The 20,198-nt window shown below is 36.6% G+C and overlaps 1 protein-coding gene across 4 annotated transcripts in view; it reads left to right on the forward strand.

The window, feature by feature from the left end:
* Positions 1-13,567, forward strand: part of LOC105299350 (cAMP-specific 3',5'-cyclic phosphodiesterase 4D) — a 774,866-nt gene extending 761,299 nt beyond the window's left edge. For all 4 annotated transcript variants that reach the window (XM_011371033.2, XM_011371032.2, XM_011371034.2 and 1 more), the window contains 4 exons: positions 6,071-6,225; positions 7,119-7,241; positions 7,706-7,888; positions 8,619-13,567. In XM_011371033.2, the coding sequence (XP_011369335.1) occupies positions 6,071-6,225; positions 7,119-7,241; positions 7,706-7,888; positions 8,619-9,032 (875 nt within the window). In that variant the 3' untranslated portion in view covers positions 9,033-13,567. The remainder of the gene's footprint in view (positions 1-6,070; positions 6,226-7,118; positions 7,242-7,705; positions 7,889-8,618) is intronic.
* The last annotated feature ends 6,631 nt before the right edge of the window (positions 13,568-20,198 follow it).

Raw genomic sequence — 20,198 nt, forward strand, 5'->3', positions numbered from 1 at the left:
TGTTTCCAGAGCCATAACATTCTTTTGAAATTTGTAAATGTTCATTTCCTGAGAGTGTGTGTTAATGTAACTTAGTTCTGAAAATTATCATTATATCCCATGAAGCATATGATGTTTGAAAAACATGCATTTGAGTACTTCTGTAGAAAAAAATATATATCCATCTTAGTAGGCAAGGGTAATCTAAATAAATTTGCCCAAAGATTTAGGTAGTTATATTGTTCCTACTTTTAAATTAAAAAAAAAAAAAAGTTATCAGAATTAATGTTAAACCTTCCTCGCTTTATGTAGATTTTCATTTAATCCTCTGCAGAAGTTGTAACTATTGCCCCCTCCACCACCATAGCCAGCCTTATTCTTTCCTATTTAAAATTCTAATGAGGGCAACAGGAACTTCTCTTTTAACTTTACTTTTTTAACTATTAATTTTTTTCTCACTAGTGAGTGACATTTCACCAAATAAGAAGTCATTGCTAAATTTGGAACTATAAAGAGTGATTATAGAGACTGTTTAATATGGGGCATCTCTGACACATTGCTGCACAGAACACCTCTATAGGGACTATTTAGATAGTGCTTAAGCTGTGCCTTTGCGAGGTTTTAGCTTTACAGAAATTCTATTTTTTTGGTGCTTGATGTTAGTTGGTAAATGATTTAAATGTCCTATTATTTAATTACCTCCCACCATAGTAGATTAATGTTATAAATTTACTTTTATATACAAAAAATTAAAACGAAAAATTATTAAATTGTTAAATTCTTTTTCTTATCTGTTAAGAATATGTCTTTTTTTTTGCCATGAGTGTAGATAATAGCCTTCTCATGCCGTATCGCAATCTAGCTCTAGTAAGTAAGTAGTCTCTCTGTATTCAATATTCATTTCCTTTACTTTGCTGAAGCCAGATTTAAAGGAGAATTTAAATATAGCCTTGCTTTGAGAAAATTAACTCAGATCTTTAGAATATTTAATCTACTTTTATATTTTTTAATAGTCTCTGAGCTACCCTATAACAAAATGCACTTCAGTGACTCATATATAAGAGGGTTTGAAAAGTCATGGATTTCCTAAAGTGTGTAGTTAGCCAAGTACATTTTAGAAGTTTGGTTTATGAACTTATTTATCCAAGATAGGATAACATTTCATGTTCTAACTACCTTATAAAAACCTATAATGGGGTGCTTTCAGGAATCATGAAAGCATTACTAAATATTAACACGTAAACAGTAATACACATTAGGCACAGCTACATGAGTTTGCATTGTGTCAGTGGTTAGGATTAACTGTGTCCTTTCTGAGAAGAGCAGGGAGGTCATATAGCACGATGTACACTAGCACCTTTTGTTAGCCTAGCCTGATTTATTATTTTGATGATTATACATGCCTTACTATGTTCCTCATTTTATACATTTTTAACAAATTCATAAAAATTTTGTTCTATTTTTTGCCTGTAAGAAAGGTATGCATTTTTCCCTTTAAATTACTAAAACCAAAATGCAGACTGGTATGTTTTATTTGCTTCATATTATATATAATACCGTACATTCCCTTATTATTACGTTAGATTTAAAAATAGATTGGGGAAAAAAATAAAAGTGTCTCAGAGGATTATATCGAAGTTCTCTGATAATTTTTTTAAGAAAAAAATGAGGACCATCTCTGTTATTCTTTCTTGTGGACCCTCGAAGGGCAAAGGGGCTTAGATTGGCACTGGGGGACTCTGGTGAGCATCAGGGTACCCGTAGGGTCTAAAATTTAAGCTTAGTCCATACATAAATCTGATGTTTTCCGAAGTTGGAGACCCACTGAGAAAGATAAGGGAGCAATTCAGAGGATTATAAGAACAATGACAGTGGCCAAGAGTGTCTGTTTAAGGTCATTTTGCCAATGACCTGCCCTAGGTGGAAGGATAACTAATTCTGCTTCTGGAATATTTTGTTATTCAGTGATGTTGCAATGATCTCCTTTCTGTGGGACCTCAGCAACACTGGGGGGTTAAGTTCCCAGAGCAGCTTTGGATTGCTAATGTTTTGTTGAAGATATGATGTGATGAGGCCGCGGTATTCCTGAGAGAATGAATCAACATCATCACCTGGTACCTAAAAGTAACCCAGGGTTGATCAGAGCCCCAGGGCATTATGAGAATTACTGCCTTAGTTAGCTTTTGACTAAGGATCACTCCAGCAAGCATTTTATTTTAGGATATAGAAGAGGCTTAGTAGCCAGTAACACAAATAAATTTTAATTTCACAGCATGCTATAACGGAGTCCTTCTAAATAATAAATGGCTTTGTGAAATACTTTATCAAAATTTTAGTTTGCATTAAACTCTTGTTTTGTAGACATTACGTTTATGTTTTCTGTTTCTTTCATGGATTGATTGAGCTTCCGTGGCTCAGACTAACCATACTCGTAGCTCTTACCCTGAAGCTGGTACTGCCAACTTGTCAGAAACCAAAAATTGAATCTGTGCTTTTTGTAAGAAGAAATCCTAAAGACTCCAATCATCAAATTTATAAACCCATGTTTGGGAGGTCACCTGTCCTATTTTAAGGAAGCTGCAGAGGCATCATGAGGTTGCATGGCTTGCATTGGTACAGAGGTACTAGAGCTCACCTGGCTGACTCTGAGTCCAGATATACCTCTGCTTCTTAGGTTTGATGATAGATTCTGTTAATTGTGCCACTTGTGGTAGTTTTAGATGCCAAATGATTTGATACTAATGATACATATACTCATTATAAACATGCTAGAGATTTTGAAAACAAATCATTTATATCTGGCAGAGTTGGTTAAACTTTTATAAGTGATTTAGAGATATGAGTAATCTGAATAAGATTTAAGGAAGTTAAAATTCCAGGTGGGAAGCTATAGAAGTCTTTTGGGGAGGACAATAAATGCATATAAATCCATAAAATATAAATAGCATCATAAAGTTTTGAATATAGCATGCTGGAGGGTATTTATCATAAAAAAAGGCATTTAACTTTAAAGCATTATTTTCTGAGAAAAATAAAGCAGAGTCAAAAGTACAGAATCTATGTACCATTAAATTTTACTTGAAAAATTAGTAATTTTTGTTTATAGCAAAGATGCCTAAGTTTGGGGGAGAAAGATTTACTCACATGAGTCATATGTTTAAAGCAAATGGTTTTCGATTCCAAGAGCAGAGGCATTTCATTGCATTAATGCAGAGCAAGATCTAGCTACCAGTACACATACTTTTTCCTTTTCTAGTCTCATATTACAATAAGCTTTCCATAGCTGTATTTGTGGATTATATAGAATGTTATTTTTCTGTATAAATACTTTCAAAATAAAGATAAATTCATTTTTGTCAAATGTGATTATATAGGAATAAATGCAGGGATCATTATTTTATTCAACAAAAAATTATTGAGAGTGTGTTCTATGTCAGACATTGTTCCAGGCACTGGGAATATGTGAGTACACAAGACAAAGCTCTGGCTCTGAAGAGCTTGACTTGTGCTGGAAAAGACAGACTATAACATGTGAATGTGTGACATCAAATGGCACTAAGTTTAATGGAGAAAAGTAATGCACATGGAGGTCACAGAGCAAATGAACTGAGGGGACGAGCCAGGCCGTTTTAATTCTTTGTCGTTGGCACCTAGATATTAAAAGTACCACTTCAATTCCCCACTTCAGAGAGAAATGTTTTGTTCAGAAGTGCCCAGGAGAAACCAGATAACCAAGCACATTAAATTAATAACTTTTATTTTTCTATAAGGTCTTAAGTGTCTTAGTGGCTTGGGAGGTCTTTGGGAGGGACCATTAAGACTCATACAGATATAATGACAAATAAGTTGAAATGTGATAAATGCCAAATGTTAGTACAAAGTATATAGGAGTTTACAGGAGAAAGTGAGCAATTCTACCTGTGGTAATCAAGAAAGGCTTCATGGAAGAGGTGACTCATACTGTGTCTTGGAAGATGAGGGGGTTTCAACAAAAATGTTTTATAAACTAGCTTCTCTCCTCCTCCGTGCTACTTTGCCTTCTAGCAAAGTTTGAAGGAAACTTTCTGATTATTCCAGAACCTTCAAGAAGTCCACATAGAAGTACAGGATTGTTATCTTTGGAGAAAATCTACTTAGGAACTGCAGAATCTTACCTCCCCTTTAGGTGGGACCATATACCTTTAATCATAAAGAAGAGTGGAAAATTAAATGTCTACCCTCAGAGTTACTTAAATGCTAACATTCATTCATTTAAAAATCAGCAAACACCACCTTTTTGTAACAGCCCCAGATATTAGAGAGGCAGTAGAGGCCCACTTGTCCAACAAGGAGCCATTTCATGGCCTCTCTGGATAGTCTGGTCGCCTCCTGAATGTCAGGAGCTAAGTGCTTTTCTAGTCAGGCTTAGCCACGGCTCCTGGACAGTCTTCCACATGGAAGGCCATCCTGAGGTTGAGTAAATTCAGATTCTTTGTCAACAGCGTTCATACCACATGCCTCTTCCTTCAGGCCACAGCTCCTCATCTTTTCTTCTGCAAGCTCAGTAGCCCCAATTTCTTTCATCTTTCTTCACACGGCATGTAAACTAATTCAGTGTTTGTAAGCCTGAGTCAGTTCTTCTGTTGATTTCCCTTATTACATGCATATTTGCTCCCTTAGAAGAACCCTAATTTGATTAATTAGGCATTATTTCTCCAATCAGAAAACATTATGCTTTCTTTTTGTTATATATAATTTAATATGATTCTGCTATAGAAACAATAATATTGTGTGCTAACATACTTTGTAGTTTAAAATGTTTTATTTCTATTTATTTAACCATCTGTAGATAAGTGTTCATAGTCAGAGGCTATTATAGACTATTTAAAAGTCACCTTGACCAGATACTGACTTTCTAAAAAATGAACACTATTGCTTTATCAAAAAATAAATTTAAAAAGACAATAATACCATATATGCCCACTGCCTGGGTACTATAGACATCTCTGTTCCTGTAGTTTGGGAGCAAAAATTTAGATGTGTAAATTCCTATTTCTATATAGTACTGATAAAAATCATAGGATTTCACAGTGGAAATATGTCTTGAACTTTTCTTCTTCTCCCTAGCTCCTTTAAAATAATCATTGAGTTACATTGGATATTTCTGTCTTAGAAAAGAATATATATTTTCAAATATATTTTCTGTGCATTAGTCAGTAAAAAGATCAAACACATGCACTTTTAGTCTTTACAGTGACTTAAGTGGAAACAGATTAAAGCACCAGTCAATTTTTTTTTTTCTTAATGACTATCGTATAGATCAGGGTCTGCTATTTACAAGAACTAGTAACGAGGCAGGATCTCTCACTGCTAAAATACACAGGTCCCGGGCACTTGTAAGAGAGCAGCAGAATCTTCAGTGTGGAGTTATGCAGGCAGCCTGACATTCACCTCTGTGTGAAGCCTTGACGTGGGAAGGGCAATATGTGTGTATAAAATGACCGCACGATACTTAGAAGAGGAAATGGAAAAATGAATAAAGCTTCAACTTTCAAAGCTATACTGTGGACAGAAATAAGAGTGGCATGAGCAAATCTAATATTGTTTGTGTGTTCCCAACTGTCCCTGTACCCTCTCTGAGTACAAACAATTCTAAGTCACATGATCCTTACAATTATATAAAATGCTGGGTAGGTGGTGCACGGTTTTCAGGAATACAATATCTTATGCTCTGGACATGTCGTAAATGTTAAGAATAATGTCTTTTTTTGCTGAGCTTAAGGAGCTACCCAGATCTAGTGGGGAGATTAAAGATCATCTGGTCCAATTCTTCTTTCACATTGAAAAAGAGAAAGCTGAGGCCCATAGGGCAAACTGCCTAGCCACATGTCAGTAGCATTGGAATTTACTCCCAAGATCCCCATTCCCTTGTTAACACTTGTTGTGTTAACAAGTACATTCTCTCCTAGATGTTGTCATGTAATGGTAAGGACTGCAAAGATGTTTAGGGGAAATTGCATCCTAAACCTAAAGTATCTCAGAGTATGAAGAGTAAGATAAACATGGAATAAATGGCTTTGCCAATCTTCTTGTCTCTTGTCTTTCTTTCCAGACTCTGAACTTGCCTTGATGTACAACGATTCTTCTGTCTTGGAGAACCATCATTTGGCCGTGGGCTTTAAGTTGCTTCAGGAAGAAAACTGTGACATTTTTCAGAATTTGACCAAAAAGCAAAGACAGTCATTAAGGAAAATGGTCATTGACATCGTAAGTAGCTGATGAAAGCAAAAAAAAAGAGAACTATGATGCAAACTGTTTTTTTTTTTAAATGAGAATAAAAATCAGGTAAAAGGAACTGTGTATTTTAAAACCTATTACTGCCTTTTATGTTTGAGAAGCTGCCCCTGCTGCTGTCAGTGATGTTCTGTAATAGGTTTTCTCCTTCTAGCAGTTTGAAGTTGAAAATAATGACAGCTTACCCTCATCATTCTAGTTTTATTTTCTGAACTCCTCTGATATGGTGAGGGCAGAGGAAGATGACTAACAAGAGCAAACGGTGCTGGCCGTAGCTCTAATGGACTTTTTCCATTCAAAAAGTGGGAGGAAAAAATCCCCATCAATAGACAGTGACATTTAGAAACATTTATGACTTTAATATGTTCTCTATGCATATTATTCACAGTGTTATGAGACACAGGAAGATCTCTCACTATCAAATAGTTATTCTGTTAAGCTTTGAATATACAAAGATAAGAATTATCTGTTTTGGATAAGCAGAAATTACCCAGAATATTCTGCTTCTGAAGGATTCTGTGAGCAACCTTGAATCATTTAATCATAGTCTAGTAACCACTTTCTAGTCCAAGGAATGGAAAAAATATGTGATGATATCTTATCCGTGGAGATGCCATCCCTTCTTTTCACCATGGAAGTGGTTCCCAGTGCCTAACATTTCTGCGTAATGCACATGTATATCTATCTGAGCTTTCAGAAAACTTGAGAAACAGACTGCCCCAAGAAGTAGTAAAGAATTTCCATGGACTGCTATTAGATGACATAGTGGTTTTCCATTTTTTTTCTCACATTCTGCCTAATATTTTAATTTGCAAATTCCAACTTTTTTCCTCTGGACTTTCTTAATAAAATACTCTGTCTTTAAGGTACTTGCAACAGACATGTCAAAACACATGAATCTACTGGCTGATTTGAAAACTATGGTCGAAACTAAGAAAGTGACAAGTTCTGGAGTTCTTCTTCTTGATAATTATTCTGATAGGATTCAGGTAAAGCATTATTTGAATTTTCACATGTGTCTGTGTGTGTGGCTTTCGTAAGATGTCTCCTCTCTCCTACCTTATTATTTTAGTAATTATAAGCAGGATTTTGATCCAGATTCTTAATCTTGAGAATTAACCAGACAAAATCCTATTAGTCTTTTCATTTGCATATGTGTTAAAACAAACAAACAAAAAAACCCTAACATCCCACAAAACCAGCTTCTTAAGCAGCTCTGAATTTAACTGTGCACATAAACAATTTTTCTTGATATTTAGATGCAGTAGAGGTGTCATAATTTGGGACTATTTATACAAGTGTGAACCACCCATAGACACATCATGGTTGAGCTGTTTGGAATGAATCTTACACTACATGTATTTTTAAGTATCACAGTCATTCGATGCGAATTTCTAGTAAAAAAAAAAAAAAAAAGCAGGTGCTAAATAGAGAAAGCATTTGTCTGTTTTAGGTCCTCCAGAATATGGTGCATTGTGCAGACCTGAGCAACCCAACAAAGCCTCTCCAGCTGTACCGCCAGTGGACAGACCGCATAATGGAGGAGTTCTTCCGCCAAGGAGACCGCGAGAGGGAACGGGGCATGGAGATAAGCCCCATGTGTGACAAGCACAATGCATCTGTGGAAAAATCACAGGTGATGTACTAAGCATAAAGCTTTCAGAGAGAACAAAACTACAGCTTAAACATTTGATCACTTCTTATCCACATCACACAGTATTTTTGTGTTTTTTTTAAACTAGTACTTTATTTTTTCGATTTCAATTTCACATTAGTGTTTATAAGCCAAAAACTCATGATTCATATTTGTATAGTTATTTATGTGTTCTTATAGCACATAAATTCATTCATTATGACTATATTCACATAGTAGATTCATTCATTCATTATGACTATATTCACATAGTATATTCATTGGCATAGAAATATTTATCTGACTTCATACTTGAATTCAGTTATATGAATTTATATGGAGTATGCCATTATTTCAGTTATCAGGATTCACCTATAAATTGGCTATTCTAAAATAAAAATCCAAGCCTCAAGCCAAGCCCTACCATGTAAACAACTGTAGAGTTTTTATGTTGCAAACATACTATTCAGCTAAGAGTCCTGGAGGCTAATTTTCACAAGCTAAGTAACAATACTTTTATATGGTCCGTTGCCTAAAATAGTGACTATTTTACAAAACTAAGGTTAGTTGTCTTCTGTTCAATGTTATATTTGTAGACCATGTCATATTTTTATGTTTTATGTAAAAATGTATATACATTGATATAAATTAGATAATGCGGAATCTAGTTAACCTTTATTATGATTTCGTCGTTTCAACTCCTGTACTCAAATTGGATTTTTTTTTTAACTAGGTGGGCTTCATAGACTATATTGTTCATCCTCTCTGGGAGACATGGGCAGACCTTGTACATCCCGATGCCCAGGACATTTTGGACACTTTGGAGGACAATCGTGAATGGTACCAGAGCACAATTCCTCAGAGCCCCTCCCCAGCACCTGATGACCAGGAGGAGGGCCGACAGGGTCAAACCGAGAAGTTCCAGTTTGAATTAACTTTAGAAGAAGATGGTGAGTCAGACACCGAAAAGGACAGTGGAAGTCAGGTGGAAGAAGACACTAGTTGCAGCGACTCAAAGACTCTTTGTACTCAAGACTCAGAGTCTACTGAGATTCCACTTGATGACCAGGTCGAAGAAGAGGCAGTAGGGGAAGAGGAAAGCCAGCCCGAAGCCTGTGTAATAGATGATTGTTCTCCTGACACGTAACAGTGCAAAAGACTTTCACGCCTTTTTTTTTTTTTAAGTAGAAAAATTGTTTCCAAAGTGCATGTCACATGCCACAACCATGGTCACACCTCACTGTCATCTGCCAGGACGTTTGTTGAACAAAACTGACCTTGACTACTCAGTCTGGCGCTCAGGAATATTGTAACCAGTTTTTTCACCTCCATGTCATCAGAACAAGGGGGACATCTTCACGAACAGCATTTTAACAAGATTTCAGCTTGGTGGAGCTGACAAAGCAGAGAAAATCAACTCCAAAGTGTTTCAAGAAAGTGTGGCTCATCAAGGCAGCCCAAAAGTTGGTATGATTCGGGGTTTCTTTCGTTTTAGTTGTTTGCAATATTTTCAGCAGAAAGAAGGCATTACACAGAGTGAACTAATGGATGAAACAACAAATGGGTCAAGAACAAGACATGGCATGAATCTGTTACCAGGAGGAAGATGAGCCACAGAAATTGCATAATTTTCTAATTTCAAGTCTTCCTGATACATGACTGAATAGTGTGGTTCAGTGAGCTACACTGGCCTCTACATTTTGTATGATATGTAAAACAGATTTTTTGTAGAGCTTACTTTTATTATTAAATGTATCGAGGTATTATATTTAAAAAACTATGTTCAGAACTTCATCTGCCACTGGTTTTTTTCTAAGGAGTAACTTGCAAGTTTTCAGTACAAATCTGTGCTACACTGGATAAATCTAATTTACGAATTTTACTTGCACCTTATAGTTCACAGCAATTAACTGATTTGTAGTGATTCATTGTTTTATATACCAATGACTTCCATATTTTAAAACAAAAACTAATTTTATGTTGCAGGAAACTCTTTTTGTAGGTCTTCTTTTACTTTGCGTTTTGTTTCACTCTTTTCAGAAAAGCAGAGTTGCTCTCCACTGACATTTTTCTTCATGGTGTGCAAAGTGAATATTTGTTCAGTAATACTTTGATGTGCATTCTGTCTAATGTGTCTTAAGCCTCATGGACACTCAACAATCAGCTGGTGTCGTCTGAAGCAAGTGAGAGATATATAAATACCCAGTAGCTAAAATGGTCAGTCTTTTTTAGATATTTTCCTACTTAGTGTCTTCTGATAACTTTTTGCTATGTCAATAGACCCTCATTTCACAAGTGCATGTCTTTGTAATAACCCACACGTGTCATGCTCATTTTTATTATTTCCATGGTCAGTTATAGTAAGAAAAACTTTTTCCCTTGTGCTGCTTTATTATTTAGCGTGTGTTTGAACCTCTGTCCACATTCACTAGATAAGGTCTTGTCAAACATATCATCACCATTTTGACTGATGAAAAGAAACAGGTAGTCAGGTTAGAGTTAGCATTTATTTCTACAGCAAAGTCATATATAATGACTAGCTTTTACTCTTGATTTACAGAAAAAAATTAACAGCTAGGTAGGCATTTTTAACAATATTAGAATATATTAACCAACACCAGTACAACTGATGCTCATTGGTTTCTATGATTTCACCATGGATTAAGAACTATATGAGGAATATTCTTGAGAAGTGATTTCAAGTGTAGCAACTACCCTTCCTTAAGGCGAAACATACAGGAATTGCTTTATCAGTTATCATTGGTTCATAAGCATTTCTTGTAGAAGAGAACTTTAAATAAATACACTGAGGGGAAGAAGTTGATGATACCACTGGCACGAGAGGTTTGGTAATACAGTGCCATGCTAAAATGGTGGAGAAAAAAATAGAGATCACTCTTGGCTGGATTTAGCACCGAGAACTATATTAAAATTTTAGAGATTAATTCCCAGTATTTACCTTCAATTGGCATGTTGGGGGCATTTGTTTAGTTTGGACTTTCTTCCCATTTCAGCTCTTAATAAAGTATTTACCTCCTCTATGAAGAGTTTGGAGCCCAAATAATCATTTTTCATATCGATATCCAAGAATTGACATAAAGACTAAAAGGGGTATCTGACTAAATGGAAAATAAATAAAACAGTTAAGAAAAAGTGTAGCCCTGAAAAAGAGTTATATTTAGGATGTCACAGGGAGTTCTCTGGGGACTAGTAACTAAGTCATCAGCCAGAGAAATGACCCAAGCTGAAGATAATTTCTATTTTAATGCCCTGATATCCACTGATGCTTAGAACCTTTGATAGGAAAGTGATGTGGCGCTGATCTTTTGCACAGAGCAGAATAGGACTTAACTAATTAATTACCAGATTTCCATCTTCCTCACCTGTAAAAGTCAGAGAAAGATAACTATCTTTCAAATATAGTTCTATGTATGGGCAAGCGGTTTCACAAGAACACTTGGAATCTCGTTTCTGTTTTAATTTTATTTATCCCTAATGGAGGTCTAGAAGAAAAGGCAATCAAGGTTTATTCCTTTCCAAAATATTCTCATTCCCGCTTTTCCCTAATACTTGGTATTTCCCTCACAGAGTGCCTAGAATCTTAATAATGACGAAAAAATTTTTTAAGCAGCAATACGTCACAAATCCAGACCTGAAAGGGTTTATAACTGCACTAAAAAAGAGAGGCTGTTTTTTTTCAATCTGTTGGTTTCGAATGGTTCACATATCGTAAAGCTACCCACCGATGGACAATCAAATTGTAGAAAATGCATAATATGCAAGAGACAGGGACTAATGCACTGTACAATCTGTTTATCCTCTCCCTTCTTTCACCTCTCTCTCTCCTTCTCTCTTGCTCAAGTGTGCTTCAGAATTATACACTGCTTTAAAACATCCTTTTACAAGTGACTTTACGTTTCCTAAAATGCCATAAGAAAATGCAATATCTGGGTACTGTATGGGGAAAAAAAAGTCCAAGTTTGCATAAAACTAAGACATTTCAGCTTGCAAGTTACTAAACATAATAATGCTGTTTTAATTTTATTATCTTTTATGTCGCTTAAAATTCACAAAAAAATAATGTAGATAGAACAAATTGCAGATAAGGAAGAAAACTTGAATGAAATGGATTTCACAGAAAGCTTTATGATAATTTTTGAATGCATTATTTATTTTTTGTGCCATGCATTTTTTTCTCACCAAATGACCTTACCTGTAATACAGTCTTGTTTGTCTGTTTACAACCATGTATTTATTGTAATGTACATACTGTAATGTTAATTGTAAATTATCAGTTCTTATTAAAACATCACCCCACGATGGGATGGTGTTGATATATTTGGAAACTCTTGGTGAGAGAATGAATGGTGTGTATACATACTCCTTGTACATTTTCTTTTCTCCTGTAATATAGTCTTGTCACCTTAGAGCTTGTTTATGGAAGATTCAAGAAAACTATAAAATACATAAAGATATATAAATTTAAAAAACATAGCTGCAGGTCTTTGGTCCCAGGGCTGTGCCTTAACTTTAACCAATATTTTCTTCTGTTTTGCTGCATTTGAAAGTAAGGTAATGGTGGGTCTAGGGCTGGGCATTTTACATCTGAGCTTCAAATTGATTGGTTTTCTGGCAGTAGCTAGATTTTAAAAAACCACAGACAACCTCTGGAAGATTCTGAGACCTTTTTGAAATACAAGCTCTTAAGTACTTCTTGCCATATAGCAGCATTGCATATATGATGATCGTTTTCCCCATCTGTTGATCAAGAGCTACTTGAGTTAGTTATGTTTATTTTCTACTTCCAACACCACTGGGAAAATGTAGTCTTGTCCAGTGATTATAAAGAGTCTTTTTGCTTCTAGAGCATATAAGCAAATAACCTTGATTTGAAACTAGCTCCACAGATCACATGTGTTGGTTAGTCTTTTATTCATCAACTTCCTGTCATGTTAAGAGAATATATAAGGTGAAAAAGGTCATTTTTTTAATCCTGGACTTTTTCTTCAACTAAGATCAATCAAAACTTTTTTTGTATGTTAAGTCCATATGTAGACACAAAGTTTTATATGATGTCAATTCACATAACATAAAGGAGTCACCATTCTCTAGAACTTTTTGCTACTGCAAAACTTATATGGCTACAGAATTTTAAAACTTATATTGCAATAGAATTTTAAAATTTCTCAATGGCCAGCTCCCGAAAGCTATGAGAAATTCCCAGTGAATGTTGTGGAAACCTTCTTTCACTGTTGCCCGGCCCTCAGAAAACATGATTAAGTGGAAGGAGAGATTCTTTTTCTAGGAAAAATGAGCCTCCTATTATTTTGTTTTATTTTTTCGACACAAACTGTAGATTTTAGCAGCCCTGGCCCAAAGGAATTTGATTACTTTTGTTTTAAACAGTACAAAGGGGACACTATAATTATAAAAACATCCTTATTGATTTTAGTTTTTAATTTTATTTCTTTAGATAATGTTTTCAGAGTGGTAAATTGTGTGTGAGCATTACAAATGATGATTCTTTTAGTGGTTTCTTAGCCTCTCTTACAGCCCATGGGGATAGTACTGTACATCAATACCTTCATATGAAATTTTTATATGCAATGAAAATAAAAGCATGGGTTGATTCTGCTTATTTATGACTCAATCTTTTACAAATAAAAAATTACTCATTTTAAATTGTAATTCAGTCAGCACAGGTTTCCAAGAGGGATGAAGATTGTTAAAGTGAAATGATAGTGACGTCATTAGCTAGTAATGATATCTATAATCAAATGAAACAAATTTATCTTTCATTACAAAATTAATCTTGCTATAGAAAAAATTGTCAAAATTATTTAAATGGGCTACAAGATTAATCACAGTATTTTGTAAACAGGCTTAAGAAGGGGACTTCTGTTTAATTGAATATTCTGGTATACTGAAACTTACTCAGACATCCAACATTTATTTGTTGGGTACCTGCTCTGCAAAGTACAGGGTTCTAAAGATTCAGCAGTGAAGAAGACACAGCTTCTGCTTTTGTGAGCTTACAGTCTGGAGGGAACAAAGGCATTAAACAAGTTCATACACGTGCCATCAGTGCACTCTGTACAACGGAGAACCTGTGACTAAGCGGAAGCCTGAACTTGCTGTCTTCCAGAGGGCCAGAGAAGGCTTCCTTCGAAGTGATTTGGGGCTGAGCTCTGAAGAATAGTGAGAGGTAACCAAGCAAAAGGGAGAATTGAAAGGAAGAAGAAGGGGATCCAAATGGGAAACTTCATTTGCAGAAGTCCTGAGGTACAAATGAGCTTGAGACTTCTGGAGAAATGGAAAGAAAGCTCCCCTGCTCCATCACTGATTATTTCTTATCCTGCTTTATTTTCTTTATAATGCTTATCACAAATTGACATATACATATCTTGTCTATCACCCCCACCAGAACATGGCTCCATGAGAGCAAAGTGCTCACTGCTGTATTTCTCACACTTAAAACTATGCCTAGTACTCAGTGCTTAATATTTGTTGAATATATAGCCACCAAATTGATATTGGATATAATTTAATCTGATAAAACATTTTAGGGTCTCAAAGAGGTTTTTAAGTCAATGTCATAAAAATATTCTGGTGTTTTTTTGTTTTGTTTTCGATCTTGCTAAGATCCAAGATAAAGACGAGTTTAAGAGTCTTTGATCATATTGCTAACTAAAAACTGCCTAGTCCTCACAAATTCTTTTTTCTATTTTTTTTTCCTGAATAACAAAAGTTCAGTTGTCATGGTAAGGAGAGTAAATAAATCAGCAAACATTTAATGCAGGTAATCCCCAAACCTTAATTACTAGAATAAGGCTGTAGTAGTAGCCCCCTTATTTGTGATTTTGCTTTCTGCAGTTTATCTGTGGTCAACTGCGGTCTGAAAATATTAAATGGAAAATTCCAGAAATAAACAATTCATCAGTTTTAAATTGCATGCCATTCTGAGTAGTGTGATGAAGTCTCGCGAGTCTCAGTCCTGCCCAGGACGTGAATCCCGTCTCTACGTTGTACACGCTTCCCACCTGGTAGCTGTCTAGGTTATCAGATGATTGCCTGTTGAGTTGTCACAATGCTTGTGTTCAAGTAACCTTTATTTTACTTAATAATGGTCACAAAACCATAAAGTGAGTAAAAAGGTGAAAGTTCTTGGCTTAATAAGGAAAGAAAACAATTGTATGCTGAGGTTGCTAAGATCTGCGGTAAGAACAAATCTATCTGTGAAATTGTGATGAGGGAAAAAGAAATTTGTACTTGTTTTACTGTCACACCTCAAACTGCACAAGTTATAACCATAGTGGATGATAAGTGCTTAGTTAAGGTAGAAAAGATGCTAAATTTATGGGTGGAAGACACGAACAGAGAAGGTGTTTCCAGTGAAGGCAACGTGTTGTGCCAAGAAGCATCGCTGTTTAGATCGACAACCAGTGAGTCAAGATTTGGAAAGGAAGGGACCGCCTGAAATTTTACCTTCCTCTCTCAACCAGGCACTACAGACCCAGGAGAGCTGACTCCGGTAAGAATTCTGACTCTTCTTCGGCTTTTGCCAGTTTTCCTACAATCGCATCTGCAGGGTCCAGAGTGGGATGTAAAGTAGGAAGTGTAGCCCGAGTGTGACCAGAATGTGGCAAGGCTTTCCATTAATTTTAATTTTAGTTTCCTTTTGGCTGTTTAAGGGAATAACTGATAATAGTCTAATGGAGAATCCTTGGGAGTCCCATCAACCCTGGGAGGCCCTCCTTTGAAGGTAGATAAGCCAGCCTTTGAGTTGATGTGGAAGGGTTTGACAAAACCCTTGAAGGCAATCTTTTTTCCCAGTGTCCCCGTTGGGAGCAAATGACATGCAGATTTCTGGGCCAGTGTTTTGATGACAGATTCCTAGGAGGGTAAATTGCGGGAAGCCCAGGTGTTTTAGATTTCTGGCTTTAGAGCTCTTGCAGCTGCCAGATAACTAACTTACTGATCTTTATTTACAGTCTTGTGGTCTTTTCAGAGTGAAAAAGCAATTGAGATAGAGGATTAGTGTGTACTCAGGTAAAGGAAGATAGAAGTAGTAGGAGACAAGTCAGTCTTACTGTCTTCTGTTTTAGGTACTACTTGTGTCATTAAAATTTTTAGTAGCCTTTTGCAATGAATCTTCCAGTAAAGCTATTTTGGAATTTTGAAGGCTTTTGGAGGCTTATGTATTCCGATTAAAATAGATATTCCATTTTTTGTTAAATGAGAACCTTTGCTTTCAAGTGCATGTTTAATTGGAATGTTCCCCATGATAATTCTAGGCCATTGTAATTCTAGGTTGTCTTAGTAAGATTTAGTAAGAACCTCAGTTCTTAGACCTAAAATAAGCAGGTATGCTTTGATGTGGTATGCTCAATTCTCTGAAACTTTAGCTACATCTTGGATCTCATGAAGCCAAACTAATACCTTAGGCAGATGTGCCACTGGGTTGGGGATTTTGTGGTGTTTTACTGTGTACCTTATTGCCAAAAACAGATTAAAAAAAAAAAAAAAACAGAAGACAATGAAGATGATACAAACTTTATGTAACGCTTCATGAAGTGGACAGTCTCCTTTTGATTTGTCAAAGGGACAGAAAACAATAGCTTCCATAGGATAAAGAATAAGGAACAAAGATGAAACAAATAGAAAACACCTGGGTATCTATAATCACACAGTCAACCTGGTTTGGGAGTGAGAAGGCCCAGACTTGGCTGGCTTGGTATTTGGGGATTGACTGACTAAATATATTGCATTTCTGGTCAAGCAGAACATTTACAGAGATCTAAGAGTTATCTGAGTTTCAGTTTGCTGACCTGGCACCTAGAGCAGGAGTAGCTCCATATTGGGCCCAGAAATTTATTTCTACAGTGTTTTCTACATACCCTATAGTGGCTTTTTTTCCTTCTAATATGTTGTCATTCTCTTTTTTACTTTCTGTCTCTCTCACTAGATTGAAAGTTTTTTTTATTTTTTATTTTTTAAGGCAATGTAGTCCTTTTGGCCTGTTTACTAAAGATTTAAATCAGAATATTAATATTTAACTATTCTTTCCCCTCTAACACCAGCACTTCTCAAAATATGGCCCTGGAACTGATATCAGAATCAGCTAGTATCATGTTAGAAATGCAAATTATTAAGCCCCAACTCAGGTCTCGGGAATAAGAATCTCTAGGGGTGGGCCTTAGAATCTCTTTTTAACAAGTCCTCTTGTTACTTTTATGTGCCATAAAGTTTGAGAAAACACCATTCAAAAGCTCATGGAGTTCTTTTTTCCTTGTTTGGTTTTGCAAAACAAAAGTAATAATCTCAACCCTCTTTCTAATTCATTGCATTTAATCAAAGGGATATATGTTACTGTAGGAGTTGTAACAGGTGACCTGATGAGGGCTTATAGCAACTGGAGGAACAGAATCACACATTTGGGCAATTTTCATCAAGCAGGAAAGGAATGATGAAGCCAGCTACTGGCTTCCTTAAGCAGCAGAGGAAACCTAGGATTGACTGTTACCATCATGGCAATCATTAGCATCATATGGGTTTGGGACCCAATATCAACATTGTGGTGGGGCTGGGGGAGAGTTTGCCATACCAACAAGCAATTCTCCAACACCAGCTGGGTGTCCTAAAATTCAATTTAATTCTATTAGTATCAGAATTTATCTGGAGATAACATCAGATTCCATAGATTAAGGTCTCAGTCCTACAAGATTGCTCCCCACCCACACACACTCTTCAAATGACAATGGCAAGCCCATGTTGTCACCTGGGCTACTGACCTATGGGCTATATATTTGGAGGTTCCAGTGACACCCCCTCCTTGGGTTTGATTAATTTGCTAGAGTAGCTCACAGAACTGAAAGATTTTACTTACTAGATTACTGGTTTATTTTAAAACAACATAACTCAGGAACAGCTAGATAAAAGAGAAGCATAGGGCAAGGTGTGGGGAAAAGGCAGAAGCTTCCATGCCCTCTCTAGCTACAACATTCTCCCCCATTCTCTGCAAGTTCACCAAACAGAAATCTCTTCAAATCTCATGTTTTGGGGTTTTTAACGGAGGCCACTTTTCAGAGGAGTTATTGATTAAATCATTGACTTTGGGTAATTGATTCAACTACCAGCCCCTCTCCCATTTATCTCCAGAGGTCAAGGGGGTGAGGACTAAAAGTTTCAACCCTCTAATCACATGGTTGGTTTCCCTGGCAACCAGCCCTCATCCATAGGTGCTTTCCAGTCACCTATTACCATAATCAGACACCTTTATAGCTGTTGTCACCTAGGATATTCCAAGGGTTTTAGGAGCTCTGTATCAGAAACTAGGAAGAAGACCAAATATATATTTCTTATTATAAATCACAATATCACACATCACACGTTGGCATGGGCTAAAGGGTGTAAAGATTAAAATGTCATTCAAAGGACAGAAGAACAACAGAGAATCCCATCTATATTCACCCCAAAAGACCATTAGTGTAATTGGCAGAGACAGTGGGCCTTCACAGTCTTCATGTGCCATTGGGGTGCTCTCAGTCACAGAGTCAAGTGCCCCTCTGCTTTTGTAATTGGGTGAAACCACGACACACAGGGCTTGGTATCTGACATCACAAGGAGTCACCAAAGGGACCAAATGACACAACCCAGCACTTCAGGGGGTTTACTTTGACCCATGGGATTAACTCTGACCAGGTTGATTAATTTTTCTCTCTCCTTGGACTGCTCTGAGGCTTGGTTTTCTCTTGAAGCCCATCAAGACAATGCCTGTGTTTCTATCCAGTGAAAGCCCTACCATCCCTCTAGGGTCTTTGGCTGTTCCTTGTGAGGCAGTAGCCAGTATGGAAACATCACAACACACTGCTTCCCATCTTTCCTATTCTTTTCCTTTCCCTACTTTACTTTCTTCTTTTTGCCTTAATTCTTTTTTTTTCTCATTTCACTGCCTAAAGGTCTGCACCTCTCATAAACTACTATTACTTTAGACTCTGCCTCTGGCTCTGCTTCCTAGAGACACTGAGCTACATGCCATCCTTTACATTCAAAGCAGCAGATGCCAAATTTGAGAATATATGTGCACATGCATTGTGTTTTAAATAGGGCCTTTATAGGCAGAGAGGTGACTTATTTATCTTTCTTTTCCCATGGCTTAGTTCAGTGTCTGACATATAGCAGGTATTCATTAAATAGGAAAAGAATGACAACTGAGTAATTGCCTGAATGAATGAATGAATGAATGAGATCGATGACGAAGAATGAGAGGGTAGGGTGTGAATTAGCCTAGAATGGATTAGAGATAGGATAAACAGGAATTAAGACAAGGGCCAAAGGCAGATGGAGGAGAGTATAGAGGCTAAGTAGAGCTGAAGAAATCAGGCATTCTAACTAGAAACAGAATAGGAGAAGAGTAAGAGAGATTTGGCAACCTTCACCTTCTGGGAAATTATATCAACACCCACTGTGAAAGACATTCAGTTGCCTACTCGGTTATTACCACCCCTCCAGCTGCTTCCTGATAAATTGAAGTTGAAATTTGCTTAGGTCTTGTGAATTCAGGGATGTGGGGGGAGATTCAGCCTCTCCTCAGTCCCACAGGCTGATTCTGAGCCTTTTTTCTAGTCCATCACCTTAACCCACTCGGCCACAACTACACGGTTATGATTCTGAGCCTTTTTTGTCAATTCCTCTGCCCTTGCCAGTGATTAGGTTAGGACAGGCTTATGGGGTTGTAATTCTGGATGAGACGAAGGACACTTCTAAGAATCTACCCCTCCCTTTTACTAAGAAAAAAGGAAGGAACATTGTCTCTTCTGGACTTTGGAAATTGTTCCTGAGGTTGTCATAGTTGGACTATTTTCTTGAGACCATGAAAGAAACTAAGACACAAATACTGGAGATGGCAGAGCAGAAGATAGAACCTCAGTCTTTGAAGATGTTATTGAGCCACTGAAATAATCAACTCTATTTGTAAAGTAATTATGTAAGATAATGACTAGTTCTTATAATTTAAGCGATTTTAATTGCACTTTCTGTTACTTGCCCCTAAAATAATTTTAATACACCCACTATCGGTTCTAACAACCTCCCAGTGAGTCTGGGCTGGGGATGCGGGTGGAAGCACCTGGCACAGTGGAAAGGGTGGGTCTTTGGCCCCAGGTTAGCTGAGTGACCGTAGGCATGTTAATTGATCTCTGAATCCTAACTTTTTAAAATATTTTAAATATGGGAATTAGGATATGAGAATCTGCTCTATATCCTTCACAGTGTTATGAGAGCAAATGAATTGTTAATCTCACTGCAAACTTTG

The sequence above is a fragment of the Pteropus vampyrus genome, unplaced genomic scaffold, assembly GCF_000151845.1.
Source record: "Pteropus vampyrus isolate Shadow unplaced genomic scaffold, Pvam_2.0 Scaffold181, whole genome shotgun sequence".
Taxonomy (NCBI): Eukaryota; Metazoa; Chordata; class Mammalia; order Chiroptera; family Pteropodidae; genus Pteropus; species Pteropus vampyrus.